The 24,683-nt window shown below is 42.2% G+C and overlaps 1 protein-coding gene across 1 annotated transcript in view; it reads right to left on the bottom strand.

Annotated features, from left to right (window-relative positions):
• The window catches only part of LOC126272157 (retinol-binding protein pinta-like), a 94,545-nt gene that overhangs the window by 24,209 nt on the left and 45,653 nt on the right, over positions 1-24,683 (bottom strand). Inside the window, exon 4 of the mRNA XM_049974790.1 lies at positions 5,899-6,148. Coding sequence (XP_049830747.1) covers positions 5,899-6,148 — 250 coding nt within the window. The remainder of the gene's footprint in view (positions 1-5,898; positions 6,149-24,683) is intronic.

The raw sequence follows: 24,683 nt of genomic DNA, 5'->3' as shown, positions 1-24,683 counted from the left end.
CTGATATGCAAAAGGTTAGCATCAATGGGTACAAATTAGCTGCACATGTGAGTAGAGATAATATGATGAGAGGAGGAGTTGCCATATATGTCAAAAGCTTCCACAGCGCAAAACATTTAGAAACTAAAAATTTTTGTGTAGAGCAACATATGGAAGCATTTGCCACTGAACTAAAACTAAATGATGGCACTTTCATAATTGTAACAGTGTATCGGTCCCCCTCAGCGAATTTCCAGCTATTTCTAGAAAACTTGGATGCTTTGTTGTGCTATCTGTCAGACAGGGGGAAGCAAATTATTATTTGTGGGGATTTCAATGTTGATTCCCTGAAAGAGTGTAATAGGAAGAATGACCTTGTAGTATTACTCAGTTCTTTCAATTTGAGCTCCGTCATTGATTTTCCTACTTGGATAACAAAGAACAGTGGGATATTGATAGATAAATTTTTTATAGACCAAGATAAGTTTAAGGACATAAATGCTTATCCTGTTGAGAATGATCTTTCAGATCATGGTGCACAGCTAGTTACAGTACATGACAAAGCTCCATGCAGTATATCAAATCAGAATTTCAAAGCAGTGCGTTCAATTAACAATATACACTCCTGGAAATTGAAATAAGAACACCGTGAATTCATTGTCCCAGGAAGGGGAAACTTTACTGACACACTCCTGGGGTCAGATACATCACATGATCACACTGACAGAACCACAGGCACATAGACACAGGCAACAGAGCATGCACAATGTCGGCACTAGTACAGTGTATATCCATCTTTCGCAGCAATGCAGGCTGCTATTCTCCCATAGAGACGATCGTAGAGATGCTGGATGTAGTTCTGTGGAACGGCTTGCCATGCAATTTCCACCTGGCGCCTCAGTTGGACCAGCGTTCGTGCTGGACGTGCAGACCGCGTGAGACGACGCTTCATCCAGTCCCAAACATGCTCAATGGGGGACAGATCCGGAGATCTTGCTGGCCAGGGTAGTTGACTTACACCTTCTAGAGGACGTTGGGTGGCACGGGATACATGCGGACGTGCATTGACCTGTTGGAACAGCAAGTTCCCTTGCCGGTCTAGGAATGGTAGAACGATGGGTTCGATGACGGTTTGGATGTACCGTGCACTATTCAGTGTCCCCTCGACGATCACCAGAGGTGTACGGCCAGTGTAGGAGATCGCTCCCCACACCATGATGCCGGGTGTTGGCCCTGTGTGCCTCGGTCGTATGCAGTACTGATTGTGGCCCTCACCTGCACGGCGCCAAACACGCATACGACCATCATTGGCACCAAGGCAGAAGCGACTCTCATCGCTGAAGACGACAGGTCTCCATTCGTCCCTCCATTCACGCCTGTCGCGACACCACTGGAGGCGGGCTGCACGATGTTGGGGCGTGAGCGGAAGACGGCCTAACGGTGTGCGGGACCGCAGCCCAGCTTCACGGAGACGGTTGCGAATGGTCCTCGACGATACCCCAGGAGCAACAGTGTCCTTAATTTGCTGGGAAGTGGCGGTGCGGTCCCCTACGGCACTGCGTAGGATTCTACGGTCTTGGCGTGCATCCGTGCGTCGCTGCGGTCGGGCCCCAGGTCGACGGGCACGTGCACCTTCCGCCGACCACTGGCGACAACATCGATGTACTGTGGAGACCTCACGCCCCACGTGTTGAGCAATTCGGCGGTACGTCGACCCGGCCTCCCACATGCCCACTATACGCCGTCGCTCAAAGTCCGTCAACTGCACATACGGTTCACGTCCACGCTGTCGCGGCATGCTACCAGTGTTAAACACGGCGATGGAGCTCCGTATGCCACGGCAAACTGGCTGACACTGACGGCAGCGGTGCACAAATGCTGCGCAGCCAGCGCCATTCGACGGCCAACACCGCGGTTCCTGGTGTGTCCGCTGTGCCGTGCGTGTGATCATTGCTTGTACAGCCCTCTCGCAGTGTCCGGAGCAAGTATGGTAAGTCTGACACACCGGTGTCAATGTGTTCTTTTTTCCATTTCCAGGAGTGTAAATATTGCAAACTTTAGGGAAAGTCTAAAGGAGCTAGACTGGGATGAAGTGTATATGGAACCCGATGCAAACTTGAAATATAACTGATTTCACGATACATTTTTAAGGGAATTTGAAAATTGTTTTCCCAAGAAAATAGTGAAACAGAAATCCAAGAAAACATACAAAAAACCTTGGCTAACTAAAGGAATAAGAATATCTTGCAACCGTAAAAGAGAACTGTATCTAACAGCCAGAGGGAGTAGTGAGCCCGAAATTGTTCAATATTATAAAAACTATTGTGCAGTACTAAGAAAAGTTATTAAAAATCCAGAAGCATGTGTATGAGAACTGTATCTAACAGCAAGAGGGAGTACTGACCCCGAAATTGTTCAATATTATAAAAACTATTGTGCAGTACTAAGAAAAGTTATTAAAAATCCAGAAGCATGTGTATCATGTCTGAGATCAGTAACTCTGATAATAAAATTAAAGCAATTTGGAACATTATTGAAAGGGAAACTGGGCAACCAAGAGTACAGGAAGACTTTAGTGCCATAAAACTGAATGACAAGTGTACTAACAAACAATCTGAAATTGGAAATATTTTCAATAATCATTTTTTAAATGTTGTGGAGAAAATAGGATCTAGATCTTCACTAGAAGAGGCAAGGCTTCTAATAGAAGAGGCCATACCTGTGCAGTTTGAAACAACTGTATTTCCACGAACCTCTCCCTCTGAAATCATAAAAATAACAAACTCACTGAAAAGTAAAAGCTCTTACGGAATTGATGGCATTTCCAGCAAGATACTTAAAGCTTGTTCCCCACAGATAAGTAGGATTCTCAGCCACGGATGTAATAGCTCTTTGGAGCAGGGTGTTTTCCCTGATAGACTGAAATATGCCATTGTAAAACCATTGCATAAAAAGGGGAATGCGTCGGATCAAAAATTTTTGAGAAAGTAATGTATTCAAGAGTAGCCTCCCATATTTGTAAAAATAAAGTACTAACAAAATGTCAGTTTGGTTTTCAGAAAGGCTTTTCAACAGAAAATGCTATATACGCTTTCACTGATCAAATATTAAATGCTCTGAATAACCAGACATCACCCATTGGTATTTTTTGTGATCTCTCAAAGGCCTTTGACTGTGTAAATCATGGAATTCTTTTAGACAAGCTAAATCATTATGGTTTGAGGGGGGCAGTGCACAAATGCTTTAATTCATACTTAACTGGAAGAATGCAGAAAGTTGAAATAAGTGGTTCATGTAATGTTCATACAACAGCTGATTCCTCAAAGTGGGGAGCTATCAAGTACAGAGTCCCACAGGGTTCGGTCTTAGGTCCTTTACTTTTCTTGATGTACATTAATGACTTACCATTTCATATTGATGAAGATGCAAAGTTAGTTCTTTTTGCTGATGATACAAGTATAGTAATAACATCCAAAAACCAAGAACTAAGTGATGTAATTGTAAATGATGTTTTTCACAAAATTATTAAGTGGTTCTCAGCAAATGGACTCTCTTTAAATTTTGATAAAACACAGTATATACAGTTCTGTACAGTAAATGGCACAACTCCAGTAATAAATATGGACTTTGAACAGAAGTCTGTAGCTAAGGTAGAATTTTCAAAATTTTTAGGTGTGTCCAGTGATGAAAGGTTAAACTGGAAGCAACACATTGATGGTCTGCTGAAACGTCTGAGTTCGGCTACGTATACTGTTAGGGTTATTGCAAAGTTTGGTGATAAGAATCTCAGTAAATTAGCTTACTATGCCTACTTTCATTCACTGCTTTCGTATGGTATCATATTCTAGGGTAATTCATCGTTGAGTAGAAAAGTATTCATTGGTCAAAAAAGTGTAATCAGAATAATTGCTGGAGTCCACCCACAGTCATCCTGCAGACATCTATTTGAGGATCTAGGGATCCTCGCAGTAACCTCACTGTATATATATTCACTTATGAAACTTGTTGTTAATAATCCAGCCCAGTTCAAGAGTAATAGCAGTGTGCATAGCCATAACACCAGGAGAAAGGATGATCTTTACTATGCAGGGTTAAATCTGACTTTGGCACAGAAGGGGGTAAATTTTTCTGCCACGAAAGTCTTTGGTCACCTACCAAACAGCATCAAAAGCCTGACAGATACTCAACCAACATTTAAAAATAAATTAAAAGAATTTCTAGATGACAACTCCTTCTACTCATTGGCTGAATTTTTAGATATACATTAAGGGAGAGAAAAAAACTAACTTAAGCATTAGTGTCTTGCAACATTTTGTGTAATGTAATAACTTTTACAGACATCTTTCTTTAACTGGACACATTCCACATCATTACGAAGTGTCGTATTCATGATCTATGGAACAAGTATAATCTAATCTAATCTAATCATCACTGTCACCCAGAGAGGAGCGGCACTATTGGCGGTGCCTGCTGACGTCTCAGGTTCTTACTTCCTAGACAGATAGAAAGAAGTTGCCTGTCCCATTGTCTAACATGGCCATGGAATGACAGCCGCACATTACAACACCACATCAGCCGCATGTGACAGCCATGTTCCATTGCTCACAGTATAATAACGTAGAAATAAGTGCGAAGTGCACACACGCCCGAGTTTTTTTTTCCTACGAAACTAGCGACGTACAGACTAAAAATCTAATGGTCCCACTAGGCTCGTGCATAGAGAGAAGGGGTACTCCCTTATCTGTCTGTCATGACCTAGCAGGGAAATACTAATAACGGTCAAACAAGAATTACACGAAAGTCAACTGGTAAAACTAATGACTACATTTATTAAAATATCCGTGGTTATAACGCCGTGGTCGGATGAATTTCTTGCTCATCAACCACGGCACAATTTCCAGAAATATTTCAATTAGCGTAATATTACCGGCCGTGAATATTTACATTTTGCAACTAAACTGATGGTTCCACAGTATTCACATCTGTACGAACATGCTTTTTATGGTTTGTTTGTCCAATGGTATCAGTAACTCTGAGGAATGTCGTCTACTTTAGGCCCACCGTTTGGTCTTACAATCACCTGGTTTACTGGAGGCTGAGGAATAAAAGAAGATATTGAGAGGGAACGTGACTACATTCTCATTAGATGTAATTGTCGGTGGAAATCTGAACTGTGAACCAGTACCCATTCCAGACAAGTTCCAGAGACAGCACCTGTCCTTTCTGAGACTTTCTAGTTACAGGTTTTTAGGCATCAGTGCTGGAACGTCAAGTACGAGCGCAAACAGTACACCGTATTGAAAGAAAAATTTAGGCTAGTTAGTAAATTGTATTCATCATGATTAATATTATGACACTCGGCTTATTTATGTCTAATGTAAACTATTTTTTATACTAACACAAATGTCGTATTTTGATACATGATGAAGCCTATTTGTTATTTGTCTAATAGGTATTTATCATCATACGGTGCTTTTGGAGAGTGTGTTGGAAGGACCTGCGCAGTACTGGAAGAATGTAGTTGGGTCGGTAGGAAGTAATGCTGCGATAGTGTCTTTCTGGGATAGTGAATGACAGATTGAAGTTTAGAACGATGTTGTCCTATGAGGACCTGACAATAGGGGTTCAATGCGTTATTAAAATGCGCTGCATTTTTGTGTTCCCAAATGAACTTTTTATGGATCCACATATTAGTGATCTGAAACCAAAATTAATCATGAGTTATAAATTTAGTCTCTATATGAAGATATCATTTCTGGGCACAAATATTTTATCAACAGATACACAATTCCAAGTGATAATGCTGTTCTCCTCTTATGAGCCATTTATGTGTGAGAAAAGGGAACCATATAAAAAATTTCTAGAGAGGTAACATTATATGCACAATCTACACGTGGAGCAATATTTTTGGGTACTGACCTTGTAGCCGATTTCCAGTGCCCGTACAATATTGATATCTGTACGGAACATGTGTCCAGCATTCAGATTCGTCATGTCGTAGATGATGACATCTCCGAGGGAATAGTCGTCGAAGTACATCATCTCAATGGCTATGGAGGCGGTTTTTCCGTGCTTTGGCCACGAGACCCACGTGGGGTCTGGGTCTATGCCTCCGATGACGTGCACGCGGTACAGCTCCTTAGTAAGGCGAGGCATCACCGCGAACTTCCTGTCGAAACAGTACAGGCACAATTGTCGCAGGGCTACCTGCAAATTCTCGAACCAGTACTAACCACATTTAACACGTTATTTGTAAATGCAACATCAACTCAACTCAAGTTGTGAAGAAATCACTACAAGCTAATATACATTTTTTTTTTCCTTTTTACTACATTTTCTTTCACATTGTTCCTGCTTTATTTTCATCATACATTCAAAAGGTTAGCTCAGAATGACTTTCGTAAATTTAATTCTCGGCATAATTATGTTTGTGTTTACATAATGTAGTTGTTATGAATTTTATTGCCAATTTCAATTATTCTGATATTGTTAACACGTTACTTGGTACCATTTTCTGTGGACATAGCAATATGAAATTGTGATTTTGTACAGAACTGTAAATCGATATAATGAGAATCTTTGAAAGTGTTGCGGAGTGTATGAGTGATGTAGTATATCGACAGAGCGACAGAAATATCAACAAAGAGTCAGGAGCGAGAAGGGGAGAGTGGAGGGAGAGTTGATTGTCGTGCGGCGCGTTTGTACTGCTAATACTGTGCTCGTGGCCGGTGAAAAGTATCAGTGCTGAAACAGTGTTACACTTCTGATCTCGGTATGTACCGCTACTCCAGAAGTAGTGATTTTATCTGTCCTATTGCTCGTTTGCCGGAACTTCGAAATGACTCCTTAAACATAAAACCTTGATGTGCGCACCGGTAAGCCTTGTGCACACCGGAAAGATACTGTTTTCGATTTTAGACAGCGTAAACTGGTTATTGCATACCACAGACTATGAAATGAAACAGAAAATATGGCAACACATTTTCGTGTCATATATTTATACGAAGAACATTAATTACGAATGTATGGTGTGCTGATTGCCACGTGATTGAAGTAATTGCGTAGACATTTGGTCAAGACACCTATTGTTCGGTTTAAATCACGTACTGATGAATTACGGCCCAATCGACTTGATTTACTTTCGTAGCGCGGCCGCATATACTGTCAAAGCGATCGCATATCATAAATCTGGAAACCGTTGCTAAAGTATGTAACAAACATTATGACATGAACTTATGTCACGCGTTAATGGGAAGCAGCGTGTTTTATTTCCCTCACAGGTGCACAGACCGGAATTAACTCTGCAGTGTACCTGTTACATTCACAACTGGCGCTCAAGATCAAGGAAATCAGCAAGACGACACCAGTTACTGGACTACACGCTCAAGGATGATGGACTAACGAAGCGGATGTCGATGGCTCGATAGCAACACCAGTTAAGTGGAAACTCTTTTGTTCGAAAGTGAGCTAAGAGACACCGCGAACAACATCGTCCTACACAGCCATTTCTCTCCAGATATCGAGGTTTCGCTCGTCTCGCGATCAAGCGTCGACAGCTGGTTCTGTCTCCATGATGGCTCTTGCCGCTATAATTCATTCTCGCGATAAAAACTGAATCATTTTATTATGACACATTTAGATTGTTCGGCACTTTAATTCTTGATTAATTACCTTGATTGTTTAATCTGAATGCTGCCATCTTGTTTTAAACCTGATTTAATTTTTTTTAAGTTTTTATTTGTTATTCTAGTAAGTGAACAGTGATTGAAATGCTCATTTGCAATGTACGTGGTAAACCATTACCGCCTCGCTTAAACTTATAATATGATATATTCGTCTCTGTCTGTTACCTTTACTTAAAAATCAGCATAAATGTCTATATTTACATACATACCGGTAGTCTATGAGAAATCTATTCTAAATTTGTTCAAACGCAGTAGGAGTTTGTTCAGCATAAAATTTAATGTAGTTTCCTCCTTTGCTTCACGAAACTATTACATTTTAAGTAAAGCTATAGCTTATTGTTGCGGCTAGTTTATAATTTCTTGTATATATTGTTTGAATATACTTGATAATGTATCGAATGCTGTGGCTTATCGGAAAGTCTCCAGTCCGTTCGAAGGAGAATGTCATTTGCCCATTCCTTATGAAACAGTAGAGATTCTAATGTAATACTTCTTAGGATACAGGACTAGAGCACGACAGTTGCTTCCATTTGCAAGACCATAAGACAAACTTACGTTTGCCATTGCCCGTGTAGAATAACACGTTTTCATTATGCTCGTAAGTGCAAAGATAACACTGTAAAGCAAAAATACGTCACAAACGTATCCAACCCCAAACTGCTTCCGTTGTGGGGTATGCTCTGTACTTACCCAGAACGGTGATCACAGTGTAGAGTAACAACACTAACAGATATTCGCTGCATGCTGTATGTTGCAACCGCGACCGTAAAGGTGGCGGGGTGGCCGTGAACGAAAGAGCGGCTGGACCGAACAGGAGCGGCTTTCGAACAAACAAGATGGACGAACGCGAAAGGCTGGACACGCACAACGACAGACGGCTGAGCAAGACACCGAGCACAACAACACGCAAGAAGCAACGGGGTCACAAGCGAAAACCTCACGAAATTAACAACGTCCGCTAGTACACGGAAATAGGTGGGCACGGTGTCTGAGACAGACGCGACCATCAGGCGGCCTCGCTGACTGAGAGGCAGGTCATTAAATACATGATAGGGTACTTCGCTATTGGCTTCTGGGACCACGTGCTCTACACTGGTGCCCTTAAGCCGTCGGCACACGGACCGTGCAGCCGAACGTTGAGCGTTGAGCGTGCAGAGTTTCTGACGTCATAGCGTGGAATAGCACGTTCGGGAGTATTCCCGAACGTGCAGAGCAATATCTGGCATGTCAGATATTCTGAGCGTGCGTCTGAGAGTTGACCAATGAGATGGCACAGCGCCACCGACGTCACAAGCACGCCGTCTCCCTTCAGTACAGAGTTGTGAGGCGCCAAATTGGCATTCATTTCAAGCATATATGTATATATTCCGTTTCTGAGCACCAGCAAATTGAGAATCACTGGAAAACGCGTTGTTAACTGTGTGATTCGTTCCAATAAAATAATGAGAATCATCATATTCGTGGCAAAAGAACTATTGTAACTTATGTGTTATAAGAGCAGGCTATTTGAAGGCAACGACACACTGAAGATCCACCCAAAACGCACTGTTCTTCGTCAATTTGTTATAATTAAATTGCAATTAGCAACATAGCTACGAGTAAGGTTTTCAGCAAGGGTACAACAATGTGGTTAAATTCGTAGGGTGTGATATTGGTTTAGCGTAATGGGTTGCGTCACAAGCTTGAACTGAGCTGTCAGTTGGGGAGCAGCTTCGCCTTTTGCCACTTCCAAATTTTTTTCCTAGCATTCGCGGTTTTATTAGGTTCTGACACTTTATTATTAGTTTAATGTAAGTATATACTATAATGTTTGATATTATGTAAATATAAGTTCACTTTTTCTGAGGGGTGACTTTGTTCGATTGGCTTAATCTACAGGACAGCTTGCGCTACTTGTAGAAAGTTATTTTTCTCCTTTTTCTTTTGCGGTTCGTAATTCACATGTTTCAAAGATTCTGCTACTGGGTAAGAACAGTGACCAAGTAAGAGTGACCTTGGGGTTTTACCAAAATGTGGGAATGGTGAAACAATATTTATGTTATGCAGAGAAGTATTCCAAATTTGTACCGCACTGTTTGTAGTGGAACTTTTCAACCCTGCGTCCTTATTGACTGGACGTGGTACTTTCCTTTTCGTGAAGAATGGAGGAAATGTGCACTTTAATAGAGCTAAAATGGGAATTTTACTCGCGCCCGTAGAGCAAACAGTGTGATTTACGAACTAGAAACGTCCTTCAACTGCCACTGGAGTGCGTTGCGATCACGTATACCACGTCAGGGACCACGTCCCGTGTGCACGAGTCACTTCGTTGCCGAGCGTTCAGCAGCACGTTGAACTTGGCACGCTGAACGTTAACGTTCGACAGCACGGTCCGTGTGCCGACGGCTTTACATTATACGCGGGCCAGGGGCATGCGCAGCCACGGCTTACGGCGCGAAAGCTGCAGAGACCTCTACTGGTAACTGAGGTCCATGCCGTTTGGCGCGGATTCGAGACGACGGCGCTCGGTACCAGACTGTATTCATGCACAATAACAAAGAATGTGTCCTCATTTGTGTACTGCAATGTGTCGGTCGTTCTTAAGAGCAAGGAGCTTCCAGTACAAGAGGTGTGTATCACAGTAGTGAAGGTAAGTACGCCCTCATGGCTGTTAGGCGATTACAATTTAGAGCAAATATTTACCGGACACTTTTGTCTTGTTTTGGTCAACACTACCAAAAATGTGGAATACTTCTTTTTGTAACTGGCCGCCACTCGTTGTCTAGCGGTAGCGTTGTTGTTCCCCAAGCACAGGGTCCTGAGTTGGATTCCCGGCGGGCACAGGGATTTTCACCTGCCCAAAGGTAACTGCGTCTTGTCGTGTCGTCCTCATAAGTATCATTAATTCCCATTACCTCCATTAGGACCTTCTCTAGTATGGCGGTGTGGGTCTCCTGCAGCGTTCCCCTATGCTCTGTCAAGAAGCAAGGGACTTCATTTCCATTTTTTCCTTATGTTATAATTTGTATAAGAACCTGTCCCTACCCCTTCCAACAAGAAATGAAACGTGGCAGACATAGCCCAAGTCTCTTCATGTCTGTTTACATGTCCTGGGATGGTGGATATAGTCCGAGTGTCCGAGAACCACCACTACCCCTACTACTATAGTCCATGAAGAATACAGTGGCCGATGCGCAGTGAACAATTTTCGCCCAAATCGTTGGGAAAGCTCATTCGTTTCTTCGAAACATTGTCTGCCTGCTTTTAGATAGTCGGTGACATACCATGGTGGCAGAATCGAGGCGCGCGCCCTGCAATCTTTCTCAAACTATTTCACGGAAACTATTTAGAAAAAAAATTGCATTACTTATGGCTTTATATTTCCGCTTAATCGTGAAGTTCCCAACATTTAGTTACTGGTCATAGTTATTGTGGGATTTGCGTTTAAGTAAGACACTACGCGAAAAAGTGTGTGAACAAAAGTAGGAGCAGTAGTGAGTTTATGATTGGGGCATATTATGAAATATGTTGCTGAGTATGAAATTTAGCTAATATACTGAATTTTTCTTTAGAATTGTATGGAGGTCTCTATCTGCCACCAATCTCGAGAAAATTGATCCGATGTAGCTCACACGTCAGCAGTCGCGTGTCCCAATGAAAACGCCAGAATGAAATATCCACAGTATTACTAATATTTCATAAACGGATTGAGCTATCGAAATCATATTTGGACAAATTATAACACACAAAGAGGAGAGTATTTTCCATGTGGTTTTATGCAAAACTTCATTATCTACCATGTCATTCCATTGACAACAGTCTTGTCAAAAGAATGTAATTCTGAAGGGGCATCATTAGCTGCTAAAATGAGAAATGCTATGGGCTGTACCGGGGATGTGCTTTTTCATAAGCTGTTGACCTTTCTTTTTCTCAGTTCTTCAATTCCTAAAAGTAATGAACTGCTTTTTCAGAATTTTCTCAGAATTTCGTCTGCACAGCATGATAGTGAGATGATCTTGTGTAATCTCCGCTGTGGTTTGGTAAAAGAAAGAAATTTGAACATGGTAACAAGATAAATGTAGGTTTCACTAAAAATTCGCCCCTGACTGTTCTCCATAACTTACAAAAATGGCAAACAAGACAGCCGAAAATAAATCACTGCTTTTGTTACATTTTCAGCGGAATTAGTTTTAGATACTAACCGAAGCAAAGGTGACAGTAGATCTTTCTGGATGGTCAACATGCAAGTGTAGTCGTGGAGTGGATCCACTTAATATTTACGAAAAATGTGAGCATAGGCTTCAATTTGGAACGGCACTACCCCTCCACCACTCAGAGTTTCGCAAGCAGCGCCTGCCCACAATCCTCAGCACTGGCTCTCTCTCCACACATGCCCCAATCACTGAGCACCTACTCGCCACGTTACTGTGCATGCACTCTTCTGCACTCTTCCACTATCTCCCCTCCCCATCACGTGAAAACGAGCCAAATCTTATACATTGAAGAGGGACACCTCTCACTGCATGCCATACTCTTGGGGTAGCGAAGCAACGTGAGTCACTTAATAAAGCAAACATTCCTTTCAGAGAAGACTGATGAATAAGCTCCACCATAAGCAATCGTTCGTTTGATTAAAGACTGGAAACTTGCATAGCTCACAGTAATATACAGTAAAGGGAACAGAGGTAGTCCGCTGCATTATAAGACCATATCGTTCATATCGATATGTACTAGGACTTTGGAAAATACAGTGTGTTCCACCGTTATGAGGTACCTCAAAGAAAACAATCTATTGACATGTAATCAGCACCAATATGGAAAACACCACTTTTTTAAAGACAACTGGCTCTTTACTCATCCAAGTAATGAAGGACTATTGGTATTCTACGGATTGGACTGCAGGACGTTGGATCCCTTAATAGCGTGGCTATGTTAGAGCATTTATAAATTTTTATAGGTTTAATCATGAATAAGAAAACAGGAATGCAAGTAGGGATAGTGAGTGTATTGTTGTAGCCAAGACAGACAGGAAGCAAACACGTGCCACGGCAGTACGAGTTCATATGCCAACTAGATACGTAGATGATAGAGAGGTGAAAGAATGTGGATGAGATAATGAACATCATTAAGAGGATTAAGGGAGACGAAAATTTAATTGAGTGACAGGAAAGAGATGGCAGGAAAAGAAAGAGAAGAAAAAATACTAAGAGAACAAATATTAAGCGGAATGAACGACACGGAAAGTTGCTTGTTATAATTTTTCAAAGGGCATAATTTTATCATCGCCAAGACTTCGTTTCAGTGTGAAAGACGACTGTTTATGTAGAAGATACCTGGGAACGCTGGAAGGTTTCAGACTGATTATATAACGGAAGGACATAGATTTTGAAACCAGATTTTGGTGGACATATGTGCACTCTGACCAGAATATATTAATTATGAACTTGAGTTAAAATTTAAGGAATTTCAAAATTGTAGAAAATTGAGATGTTGGGACGTGGGTAAGTCGAAAGAACCACATACTATTGAACATTTCTGTCGGGGCATCAAGCACCCTTGGACTGAAATGGAGAACGGAATGCAAGACAAGGCAAGAGGTTAGCCTTAAGAAATGAAATAAGGAAGGCAACAGAGCACGACATAGGTAAAATGACAAGGCCCTGCAGAAATCTTTAGGAGATAAGTTATCGAACTTAATTGACGAAAGGAGAAAATATAAAAATGCAACAAAAGAAGAAAGGGAAAGGAATAAAGATATCTAAGAATGAGACTGACAGGAAGTGAGTGCTGCAAAGCAGGAATCGCTAGAAGACAAATGCAAGGCTGTAGAAGCAGGCACAGCTAAGGGAATGATTCATGTCACACACAGAAAAATCAAAGAGAACATCGGAAGACGGAGAAGCACTTGCATGAATATCACGAGCTCAGAAGGAAAGCGAGTACTAAGTACAGGATAGATCTACTGTCTCTATAAGGACAAAAAACTCTAGGACACAGCCGCGCGACCGCTACGGTTGCAGGTTCGAATCCTGCCTCGGGCATGGATGTGTATGATGTCCTTAGGTTAGTTAGGTTTAAGTAGTTCTAAGTTCTAGGGGACTGATGACCTTAGAAGTTAAGTCCCATAGTGCTCAGAGCCATTTGAACCATTTTGAATCTAGAACAGTGTCATAGAAGAAGAAGCAGGTGAAGATGCCCTGGGAGATACTATAATGTGAAAAGAATTTGACAGAGCACTGAGAGATGTGAGTGAAAACAGGGCCCCTTCTGAATAATAGATATCTTAGGGAGAGCCAGCCATGACAAATTAATAGATATATGAGACAGGCGAAATACTGTCAGACGTCTATTTGTATAGATGGTACGTGCTGACAGGTGTGAATATTACCGAACCACCAATTTCTAATCATCGGGTGCATAACATTGATAGAAAAAATTTACAGATGAACAGAAAAAGTAGCAGAGGCCGACTTCGATGAAGGTCTGAGTGGGCTCTGGAGAAATGTACGAACACGTGATACAATACTGACTTTACGACTTAATCTAGTACACATACTGAAGAAAGGCAGATCTACGATTATAGCATTTGTAGATTAGGAGAAAGCTTTTGACGATGTTGATCGGACTACACTCTCAAATTCTGAAAGTAGCTGGGATAAAATTCGGGGAACATGTTACCTATTAGCTGTACAGAAACCAAATTGCAGTTGAGTCGATGGGCGTGAAAGGTACGCCATAGTTGAAAAGGGAGTGAGACAACGTTGTAACCTCTCCCCGACGTTATTTAATCTTTGCATTGAGCATATAGTGTAGGGAACGAAGGAGAAGATTTTAAAGGTAATTATAGTTCATAGAGATGTAATAAAAAGTTGGAAGTTTGTCAGTGACACTGTAATTCTGTCAGAGACGGCAAAGGATTTGGAAGAATAGATGAACGGAATATACAATGTCTTCAGAAGAGATAAAATGAACATCGACAAAAGTAAAACAAGGGTAATGAAGTATAATAGAATTAAATAGAGAGATAATTAGATTCAAAAATGAGAATCTAAAATTAGTAGTGGATGAGTTTCGCAGTTGGAGACTAACATAACTGATGATTACCGAAGTGGAGAGGATATAAAATTTAGATTGTCAGTAAGAAGAAAGGCATTTATGAAAAAAAAGAGCAATTTCTTAACATCTAATGTCAATTCAGTATGCCTGTGAGTGGTCAGCGTGTCTGGCTGCTAGGTAGAAGAGAGAGTTTGTTAACTGGTACTGCAGAGGATTTTCCTTAGTCGGAAAACGAGTACCAGGTGCACTCACACTCATGACGCCAACTGAAGAGCTCACTTACACTACTGGCGATTAAAATTGCTACACTACGAAGATGACGTGCTACAGACGCGAAATTTAATCGACAGGAAGAAGATCCTGTGATATGCAAATGATTAATGATTAGCTTTTCAGAGCATTAACACAAGGTTGGCGCAGCTGGCGACACCTACAACTTGCTGACATGAAGAACGTTTGCAACCGATTTATCATACACAAATAGCAGTTGATCGGCGTTGCCTAGTGAAACTTTGTTGTGATGCCTCGTGTAAGGAGGTGAAACGCCTACCATCACGTTTCCGACTTTGACAAAGGTCGGAATGTAGTCTATCGCGATTGAGGTTTATCGTATCGCGACATTGCTGCTCGCGTTGGTCGAGATCCAATTACTGTTAGCTGAATATGGAATCAGTGGGTCAAGGAGGGTATTACGGAACGCCTTGCTGGATCCCAACGGCCTCGTATCACTAGCAGTCGAGATGACAGGCATCTTATCCGCATGGCTGTAAGGGATCGTGCAGCCACGTCTCGATCCCTGAGTCAACAGATGGGGACGTTTGCAAGACAACAACCATCTGCACGAAGAGTTCGACGACGTTTGCAGCAGCATTGACTATCAGCTCAGAGATCATGGCTGCGGTTACCCTTGACGCTGCATCACAGATAGGAGTCCATGCGATGCTGAACGACGAACCTCGGTGCACGAATGGCAAGACGTCATTTTTTCGGATGAATCCAGATTGTGTTTACAGCTTCATGATGGTCGCCTCCGTGTTTGGCGACATCGCGGTGAACGCACATTGGAAGCGTGTATTCGTCATCGCCATACTGGCGTAACACCCGTAGTGATGGTATGGGGTGCCATTGGTTACGCGTCTCGGTCACCTCCTGTTCGCATTGACGGCACTTTGAACAGTGGACGTTGCATTTCAGATGTGTTGCGACCCATGGTTCTACCCTTCATTCGATCACAGCGAAACCCTACATATCAGCAGGAAAATGAACGACAGCATGCTGCACGTCCTGTGCCGGCCTTTCAGGATACAGAAAATGTTCGACTGCTGCCCCGACCAGTACATTCTCCAGATCTCTCACCAATTAAAAACGTCTGGTCAATGGTGGCCGAGCAACTGACCCGTCACAAATACGACAGACACTCCTGTAAATGAACTGTGGTATCGTGTTGAAGCTGCATGGGCAGCTGTACGTGTACACGCCATCCAAGTTCTGACTCAATGCCCAGGCGTATCAAGGCCGTTATTACGGCCGGAGGTGATTGTTCTGGGTGCTGATTTCTCAGGATCTATGCACCCAAATTGCGTGGAAATGAAATCACATGTCAGTTCTAGTATAATATATTTGTGCAATGAAAACCCGTATATCATCTTTACAGATTAAATATCAATTTAAGTCTTAGGAAGCCTCTTCTGGTGATTGTTGTTGTTGTCTTCAGTCCTGAGACTGGTTTGATGCAGCTCTCCATGCTACTCTATCCTGTGCAAGCTGCTTCATCTCCCAGTACCTACTGCAACCTACATCCTTTTGAATCTGCTTAGTGTACTCATCTCTCGGTCTCCCTCTACGATTTTTACCCTCCACGCTGCCCTCCAACGCTAAATTTGTGATCCCTTGATGCCTCAAAACATGTCCTACCAACCGATCCCTTCTTCTAGTCAAGTTGTGCCACAAACTTCTCTTCTCCCCAATCCTATTCAATACCTCCTCATTAGTTACGTGATCTACCCATCTAATCTTCAGCATTCTTCTGTAGCACCACATTTCGAAAGCATCTATTCTCTTCTTGTCCAAACTAGTTATCCTCCATGTTTCACTTCCATACATGGCTACACTCCAAACAAATACTTTCAGAAACGACTTCCTGATACATAAATCTATATTCGATGTTAACAAATTTCTCTTCTTCAGAAACGCTTTCCTTGCCATTGCCAGTCTACATTTTATATCCTCTCTACTTCGACCATCATCAGTTATTTTACTTCCTAAATAGCAAAACTCCTTTACTACTTTAAGTGTCTCATTTCCTAATCTAATTCCCTCAGCATCACCCGATTTAATTTGACTACATTCCATTATCCTCGTTTTGCTTTTGTTGATGTTCATCTTATACCCTCCTTTCAAGACACTGTCCATTCCGTTCAACTGCTCTTCCAAGTCCTTTGCCGTCTCTGACAGAATTACAATGTCATCGGCGAACCTCAAAGTTTTTACTTCGTCTCCATGAATTTTAATACCTACTCCAAATTTTTCTTTTGTTTCCTTTACTGCTTGCTCAATATACAGATTGAATAACATCGGGGAGAGGCTACAACCCTGTCTCACTCCTTTCCCAACCACTGCTTCCCTTTCATGCCCCTCGACTTTTATGACTGCCATCTGGTTTCTGTACAAATTGTAAATAGCCTTTCGCTCCCTGTATTTTACCCCTGCCACCTTTAGAATTTGAAAAAGAGTATTCCAGTCAACATTGTCAAAAGCTTTCTCTAAGTCTACAAATGCTAGAAACGTAGGTTTGCCTTTTCTTAATCTTTCTTCTAAGATAAGTCGTAACGTCAGTATTGCCTCACGTGTTCCAACATTTCGACGGAATCCAAACTGATCCTCCCCGAGGTCCGCATCTACCAGTTTTTCCATTCGTCTGTAAAGAATTCGCGTTAGTATTTTGCAGCTGTGACTTATTAAACTGATAGTTCGGTAATTTTCACATCTGTCAGCACCTGCTTTCTTTGGGATTGGAATTATTATATTCTTCTTGAAGTCTGAGGGTATTTCGCCTGTCTCATACATCTTGCTCACCAGCTGGTAGAGTTTTGTCATTACTGGCTCTCCCAAGGCCGTCAGTAGTTCTAATGGAATGTAGTCTACTCCGGGGGCCTTGTTTCGACTCAGGTCTTTCAGTGCTCTGTCAAACTCTTCACGCAGTATCGTATCTCCCATTTCGTCTTCATCTACATCCTCTTCTATTTCCATAATAATGTCCTCAAGTACATCACCCTTGTATAAACCTTCTATATACTCCTTCCACCTTTCTGCCTTCCCTTCTTTGCTTAGAACTGGGTTGCCATCTGAGCTCTTGATATTCATACACGTGGTTCTCTTCTCTCCAAAGGTCTCTTTAATTTTCCTGTAGGCATTATCTATCTTACCCCTAGTGAGATAAGCTTCTACATCCTTACATTTGTCCTCTAGCTATCCCTGTTTAGCCATTTTGCACTTCCTGTCGATCTCATTTTTGAGACGTCTGTATTCCTTTCTGCCTGCTTCATTTACTGCATTTTTATATTTTCTCCTTTCATCAATTAAATTCAATATTTCTTCTGTTACCCAAGGATTTCTAGCAGCCCTCGTCTTTGTACCTACTTTATCCTCTGCTGCCTTCACTACTACATCCCTCAGAGCTACCCATTCTTCTTCTACTGTATTTCTTTCCCCTATTCCTGTCAATTGTCCCCTTATGCTCTCCCTGAAACTTGTACTACTGTAGTAGGTGTGGGCTTCGTATCTATCTTGGCCACAATAATGCGTTCACTATGCTGTTTGTAGTAGCTTACCCGCATTCCTATTTTCCTGTTCATTATTAAACCTACTCCTGCATTACCCCTATTTGATTTTGTGTTTATAACCCTGTAGTCACCTGACCAGAAGTCTTGTTCCTCCTGCCACCGAACTTCACTAATTCCCACCATATCTAACTTTAACCTATCCATTTCCCTTTTTAAATTTTCTAACCTACCTGCCCGATTAAGGGATCTGACATTCCACGCTCCGATCCGTAGGACGCCAGTTTTCTTTCTCCTGATAACGACATCCTCTTGAGTAGTCCCCGCCCGGAGATCCGAATGGGGGACTATTTTACCTCCGGAATATTTTACCCAAGAGGATGCCATCATCATTTAATCATACAGTAAAGCTGCATGTCCTCGGGAAAAATTACAGCTGTAGTTTCCCCTTGCTTTCAGCCGTTCGCAGTACCAGCACAGCAAGGCCGTTTTGGTTAATGTTGCAAGGCCAGATCAGTCAATCATCCAGACTGTTGCCCCTGCAACTACTGAAAAGGCTGCTGCCCCTCTTCAGGAACCACATGTTTGTCTGGCCTCTCAACAGATATCCCTCCGTTGTGGTTGCACCTACGGTACGGCCATCTGTGTCGCTGAGGCACGCAAGCCTCCCCACCAACGGCAAGGTCCATGGTTCATGGGGGGGCTTCTGGTGATATTTAACAAGAATGCGGAAGTGAAATGTCGTCAATAGGCAGTTCAGAGAAGAAGATGAAAGAGGATTTTTGAAATAGAGTGCTACAGAAGAATGCTGAACGTTAGATTGGTAAATCGAATAACAAAAGGTGGTAATGAATCGAGCTGAAGAAAAAGAAATGTCTACACATCCTGCCCAATAAAGGAATTGTTAACTTGGCAACGGAAGAAAATGTGTGTGTGTGTGTGTGTGTGTGTGTGTGAGCGTGCGTGCATGCTTGTGTTGGGGTGCATGCTTGTGTTCGGGGGGGGGGGGGGGGGGACTCTAGAAGAACGCTAAGTCTTGAATGGAATATTCCAGAATTTGAAACACGAATAGCTGCTAGCATGAGTAGAGTAGAAGTAGATACCTTAGGGGTTGCGAAGCAGTTCAAATCGTTTGATACGGGCAAGTCTTCAGGTCCAGATTGTATACCGATTAGGTTCCTCTCAGATTACGCTGATACAGTAGCTCCCTACTTAGTAATCATATACAACCGCTCACTCACCGATAGATCTGTACCTGCAGATTGGAAAGTTGCGCAGGTCGCACCAGTGTTTAAGAAGGGTAGTAGTAGTAATCGATAGAACTACAGATCTATATCATTGACGTCGGTTTGCAGTAGGGTTTTGGAGCATATACTGTGTTCAAACATTATGAATCACCTCGAAGGGAACGATCTATTGATACGTAATCAACATGGTTTCAGAAAACATCGTTCTTGTGCAACGCAGCTAGCTCTTTATTCGCACGAAGTAATGGCCGCTATCGACAGGGGATCCCAAGTTGATTCCGTGTTTCTAGATTTCCGGAAAGCTTTTGACACCGTTCCCCACAAGCGACTTCTAATCAGGCTGCGGGTCTATGGGGTATCGTCTCAGTTGTGCGACTGGATTCGTGATTTCCTGTCAGGAAGGCCGCAGTTCGTAGTAATAGACGGCAAATCATCGAGTAAAACTGAAGTGATATCAGGTGTTCCCCAGGGAAGCGTCCTGGGACCTCTGCTGTTCCTGATCTACTGTATGTAAATGACCTGGGTGACAATCTGAGCAGTTCTCTTAGGTTGTTCGCAGATGATGCTGTAATTTACCGTCTAATAAGGTCATTCGAAGACCAGTATCAGTTGCAAAGCGATTTAGAAAAGATTGCTGTATGGTGTAGCAGGTGGCAGTTGACGCTAAAAAACGAAAAGTGTGAGGTGATCCACATGAGTTCCAAAAGAAATCCGTTGGAATTCGATTACTCGATAAATAGTACATATCTCAAGGCTGTCATTTCAACTAAGTACCTGGGTGTTAAAATTACGAACAACTTCAGTTGCAAGGACCACATAGAAAATATTGTGGGGAAGGCGAGCCAAAGGTTGAGTTTCATTGGCAGTCCACTAAAGAGACAACTTACACTACACTCGTTCGTCCTCTGTTAGAATATTGCTGCGCGGTGTGGGATCCTTACCAGTTGCGATTGACGGAGGACATCGAAAGGGTGCAGAAAAGGGCAGCTCGTTTTGTATTATCACGTAATAGGGGAGAGAGTGTGGCAGATATGATACGCGAGTAGGGATGGAAGTCATTAAAGCAAAGACGTTTTTCGTCGCGGTGAGATCTATTTACGAAATTTCAGTCACCAACTTTCTCTTCCGAATGCGGAAATATTTTGTTGAGCCCAACCTACATAGGTTGGAATGATCACCAAAATAAAATAAGAGAAATCAGAGTTCGAACAGAAAGGTTTAGGTGTTCGTTTTTCCCGCGCGCTGTTCGGGAGGGGAATGGTAGAGAGATAATATGATTTTGGTACGATGGACCCTCTGCCAAGCACTTAAATGTGAATTGCTCAGTAGTCATGTAGATGTAGATGTAGAACATAGTAACAAGTCCCAAGTGGATGTGCACTGTAAGACAAAACATTACGACCGGGAGGGTGGATGCCGCCTGGTGACTTTGCTGGAACGTGACACGCTATGAAGAGTGCGTAAGCGCAGTGGAGATCGATGGGGGATCACACTAGCGAAAATACGGGCTGGAAATTGGGAATCCATTGAGATAAGCGACTTTGACGCAGGGCACCTGTGGACGAATATTCAAGCGCTGTTGTCGTGAGAACCTACGGAAAGACGTAGAAAGGCTGTGAAACTACCACTAGGCAATAATTGGTTGGAAGTCGGTGACTCTTCACGGAAGGTGGGATTTGGTGGCTTATCTGGTCTGTAAAGTGGGATAGATGATGATCTGTGGCATCTCTGCCGAAAGAGCACAATACTCGTGCATGCGCAAGTATTTCGGAGCACACATTTCGTCGTATGTTGTTGAACATGGAGCTCCGCAGTGTACCACCTCTACGTGTTAACATGTTGATCCAATGACATCATCCATTACAATTGCAATGTGCACAGGACATCGCCATTCGATCGTCGATCAATGGAAACATAACGGAGCTTGCCACCCTTCTACCATAAGACTTTTCTAAGCAGTTAAAAAATCAAGTTGCACCTTCGGTGGCAAGATTAATATTTTAATTGTAAGTGTTTTGTACCATTTCCATTCCTCCTACGGGGAGTACATAGTTTGTATGCGTGTGTAAATTGTTAAAACTGTTAGTTTAAAGCAATTGGTGTGTTGCAGATTTGCACCAGTGTAGTATTTCAGAGGTTTTTGTAAGCGGTCTTAACTACGGCCGTGTCAAAAGGGAGCGGCAAGGTCTCTGCCCGAAACCTCATACATTCAAAATTTGTTTCTTTCTGCCCGTGAATAAATTGTAACTTTGATATTTAGAGGGTGCATTCTGATTATAATTTTAAATCTGTTTCTTTTTAAAAAAAATGCTTTTAGGCACTATTAAAGTGAATAAAATTCCCATTTGTTAAAAGGAATTTGGTTATGATTTCATCAGCTACTCAGTGGCAAGTACTTCCATGTTTGTATAGTGTGATTAAATGTGATAATGTTCTTTATGAATCGCTAGTAAATAAAATAAATCCTTAAGAATATTCTTTGAAAATAAATCACGGTTTATATTTCGTTCTAGAAACGGACAAACAAACTATTAAGCAGGTGGTCATAATGTTTTGGCTCATCGCTGTAGGTTGCGGTAGTTATTCAGAGAGGAAGAGGCTATCACAGAATAAACTATCACGGAGAGCTGCAACATATAAGTCTTAGAATTGAAAACAGCAGCAACAACAACAAAAAATTTAATGCAGATAGTTTCTTCTGTGCATTATTCTTAATACCCACATTTAGCGAGGCAAGCATAGATTAACAGAATTTTGTAGGGTGGAATCATTGGCAAAATAAGAGTCCATTGAGGCATGGTATGGTTAACTGTACGACATCAAAGAGTCATGATTTGTCTCCGTAGGTTATATGAAGTTGCTCGCGGACGCAAGGCGCACCAGGGAACAGGCAACGGGCAGAAGCTGTGTAAAACGCGAAGTGTGGTTTACCCAGAGCGAACGACAATCAGCGAACGACAATTATCTCTCGTATAGACAGCAGGCGAGCGCGAGCGAGATGAATTCTGTCGTGTTCGGTTCGGATTCGCTAGTGTTGGCTCGTGTTGCGCTGCTAGTCGGTCTTTTCGAAAACCGTTAAAGGAAGCTTACGTCTTCTCCGCTTCGACGCTATCATTGCAGAAATCTTTCATTTGCCACTTCTGATGTTAACAGGGGTTCCATGAGCGGTGGAGTGTTCTGAACAGATCGTAATGTTGGCGACAGAACAAATATAGGTATCATAAGTTTTTCTAGGATCCAAGAGACACACAGCAAGAATGCCGAAATAAAGGAAATAAGACTGGAGGAAAACTACCGAAGCACTAAATGGTCCGAATGCGGCGGGTGAGGGTAGGTGAGACGCACGAAAAATTGATTAGAAGGTTGTATCAGCGGTCAATACATTGCATAAGTGCCAAATCTGCAGTTCCTCTTACTGGAAATGAAAAGCGCAATGTATTTCCTTGAAGGGAAGCTAAGTGTCATTATGTTTCTGCTAGCTGTTCCTGGCCACACGTTGTTGTGGCTCAGTCTGATTACATGTGAAAGTATCAAAAGAGAAAGCGCACATTTCTACTAGATACAGGAAATGGATATACGCCCTAATCCCCTTCTACCACTGTCTAGGTCCATCTTCTCCTTTTTCTCCTTCTCTTTGTCCATCACTGCCGGCCGCTGTGGCCGAGCGGTTCTAGGCGCTTGAGTCGGGACCTCGTGACTCCTACGGTCGCATGTTCGAATCCTGCCTCGGGCATGGATGTGTGTGATGTCCTCAGGTTATTTAGGTTTACGTAGTTCTAAGTTCTAGGGGACTGATGACATCAGAAGTTAAATCCCATAGTGCCCAGAGCCATACCAACTGACACGCCCCGGACATAAACATCGTCAGTAATATTTTGTCGTCCTTGGGCTTTCTTACATGCCGTTGAGTGGTTCATGGGCTGGACAGTGTGAAACCTGCACTGCGCCTGACTCTGTGCCTGCATGAGAATAAATTGTGGAAGGACAGTAGAGCATAGAAGAGCAATTGGTTCACCGATGCGCGGAAGTGCAATATGGCTCCAATCACAGGAGCAGTGCTGTTCCGTGCTATGTTCACACTTCCGCTGTGTAGTGTTGAGTCCGCTATGCAGGATCCTAATAATTTGATCACTTTCTTATGCGATTACGCAGGTAGCTTCACATACTCCGTAAAGTAAACGGGCGGTGCAGAGAAACAAAGTATAATAGGTATTTCACCAGTAGATGCTGTTATTCGGATGCTGTGTCTCTATTATAAGTTATGTTGTAAAAGCAGCTAACTTGAAGAAATGTTTCTTTTACGTATTTATTGCAGCATTCATTAGTTGGCAGCAATTTATTTAAAGGACGCACTGTTATTCAGCTGTTTAATAATTCGAATGCCATGTTACCCTACAAAGTAAAAATTTCAAACCAGTAAATTTTTGGAAAAGAAATCAAAACTGAGAATATATTTAAGATAGAATTGTGTGATAAATGCATAGTACATGTACTAAAACGTTAAATATTTCTTACCTAGTTACTATGAATTACAACATTTTTCTGTCTAACACAAAATATTGCTTTGAACAAACATGCTATTATCCCTGTGTTGCGTGTTTTTTAATAAAAATTCCGAACGCACTGTCAAAGTTTACCATATAATTATAACTCAATTCATCCCCGATTTTCACTTCTATTTGAAAATTTTTAAGCTTGAAATGTTTTCGCTGTAGGTCTTCATTGCATTCAAAGCACTGAGAACCTGATCAACAATTCGTTCTGAAATTACAATGCAGCCATCTGATGAACAAAACATTCGAAACCGATAATAGCCGGCCGGTGTGGCCGAACGGTTCTAGGCGCTTCAGTCTGGAACCACGCGACCGCAACGGTCGCAGGCTCGAATCCTGCTTCGGGTATGGATGTGTGTGATGTCCTTAGATTAGTTAGGTTTAAGTAGTTCTATGTTCTAGGTG

The sequence above is a fragment of the Schistocerca gregaria genome, chromosome 5 (genome assembly GCF_023897955.1).
Source record: "Schistocerca gregaria isolate iqSchGreg1 chromosome 5, iqSchGreg1.2, whole genome shotgun sequence".
Taxonomy (NCBI): domain Eukaryota; kingdom Metazoa; phylum Arthropoda; class Insecta; order Orthoptera; family Acrididae; genus Schistocerca; species Schistocerca gregaria.
Note: the sequence above shows the minus strand (reverse complement) of the source record. Positions and strands in the feature narration are given on the sequence as shown.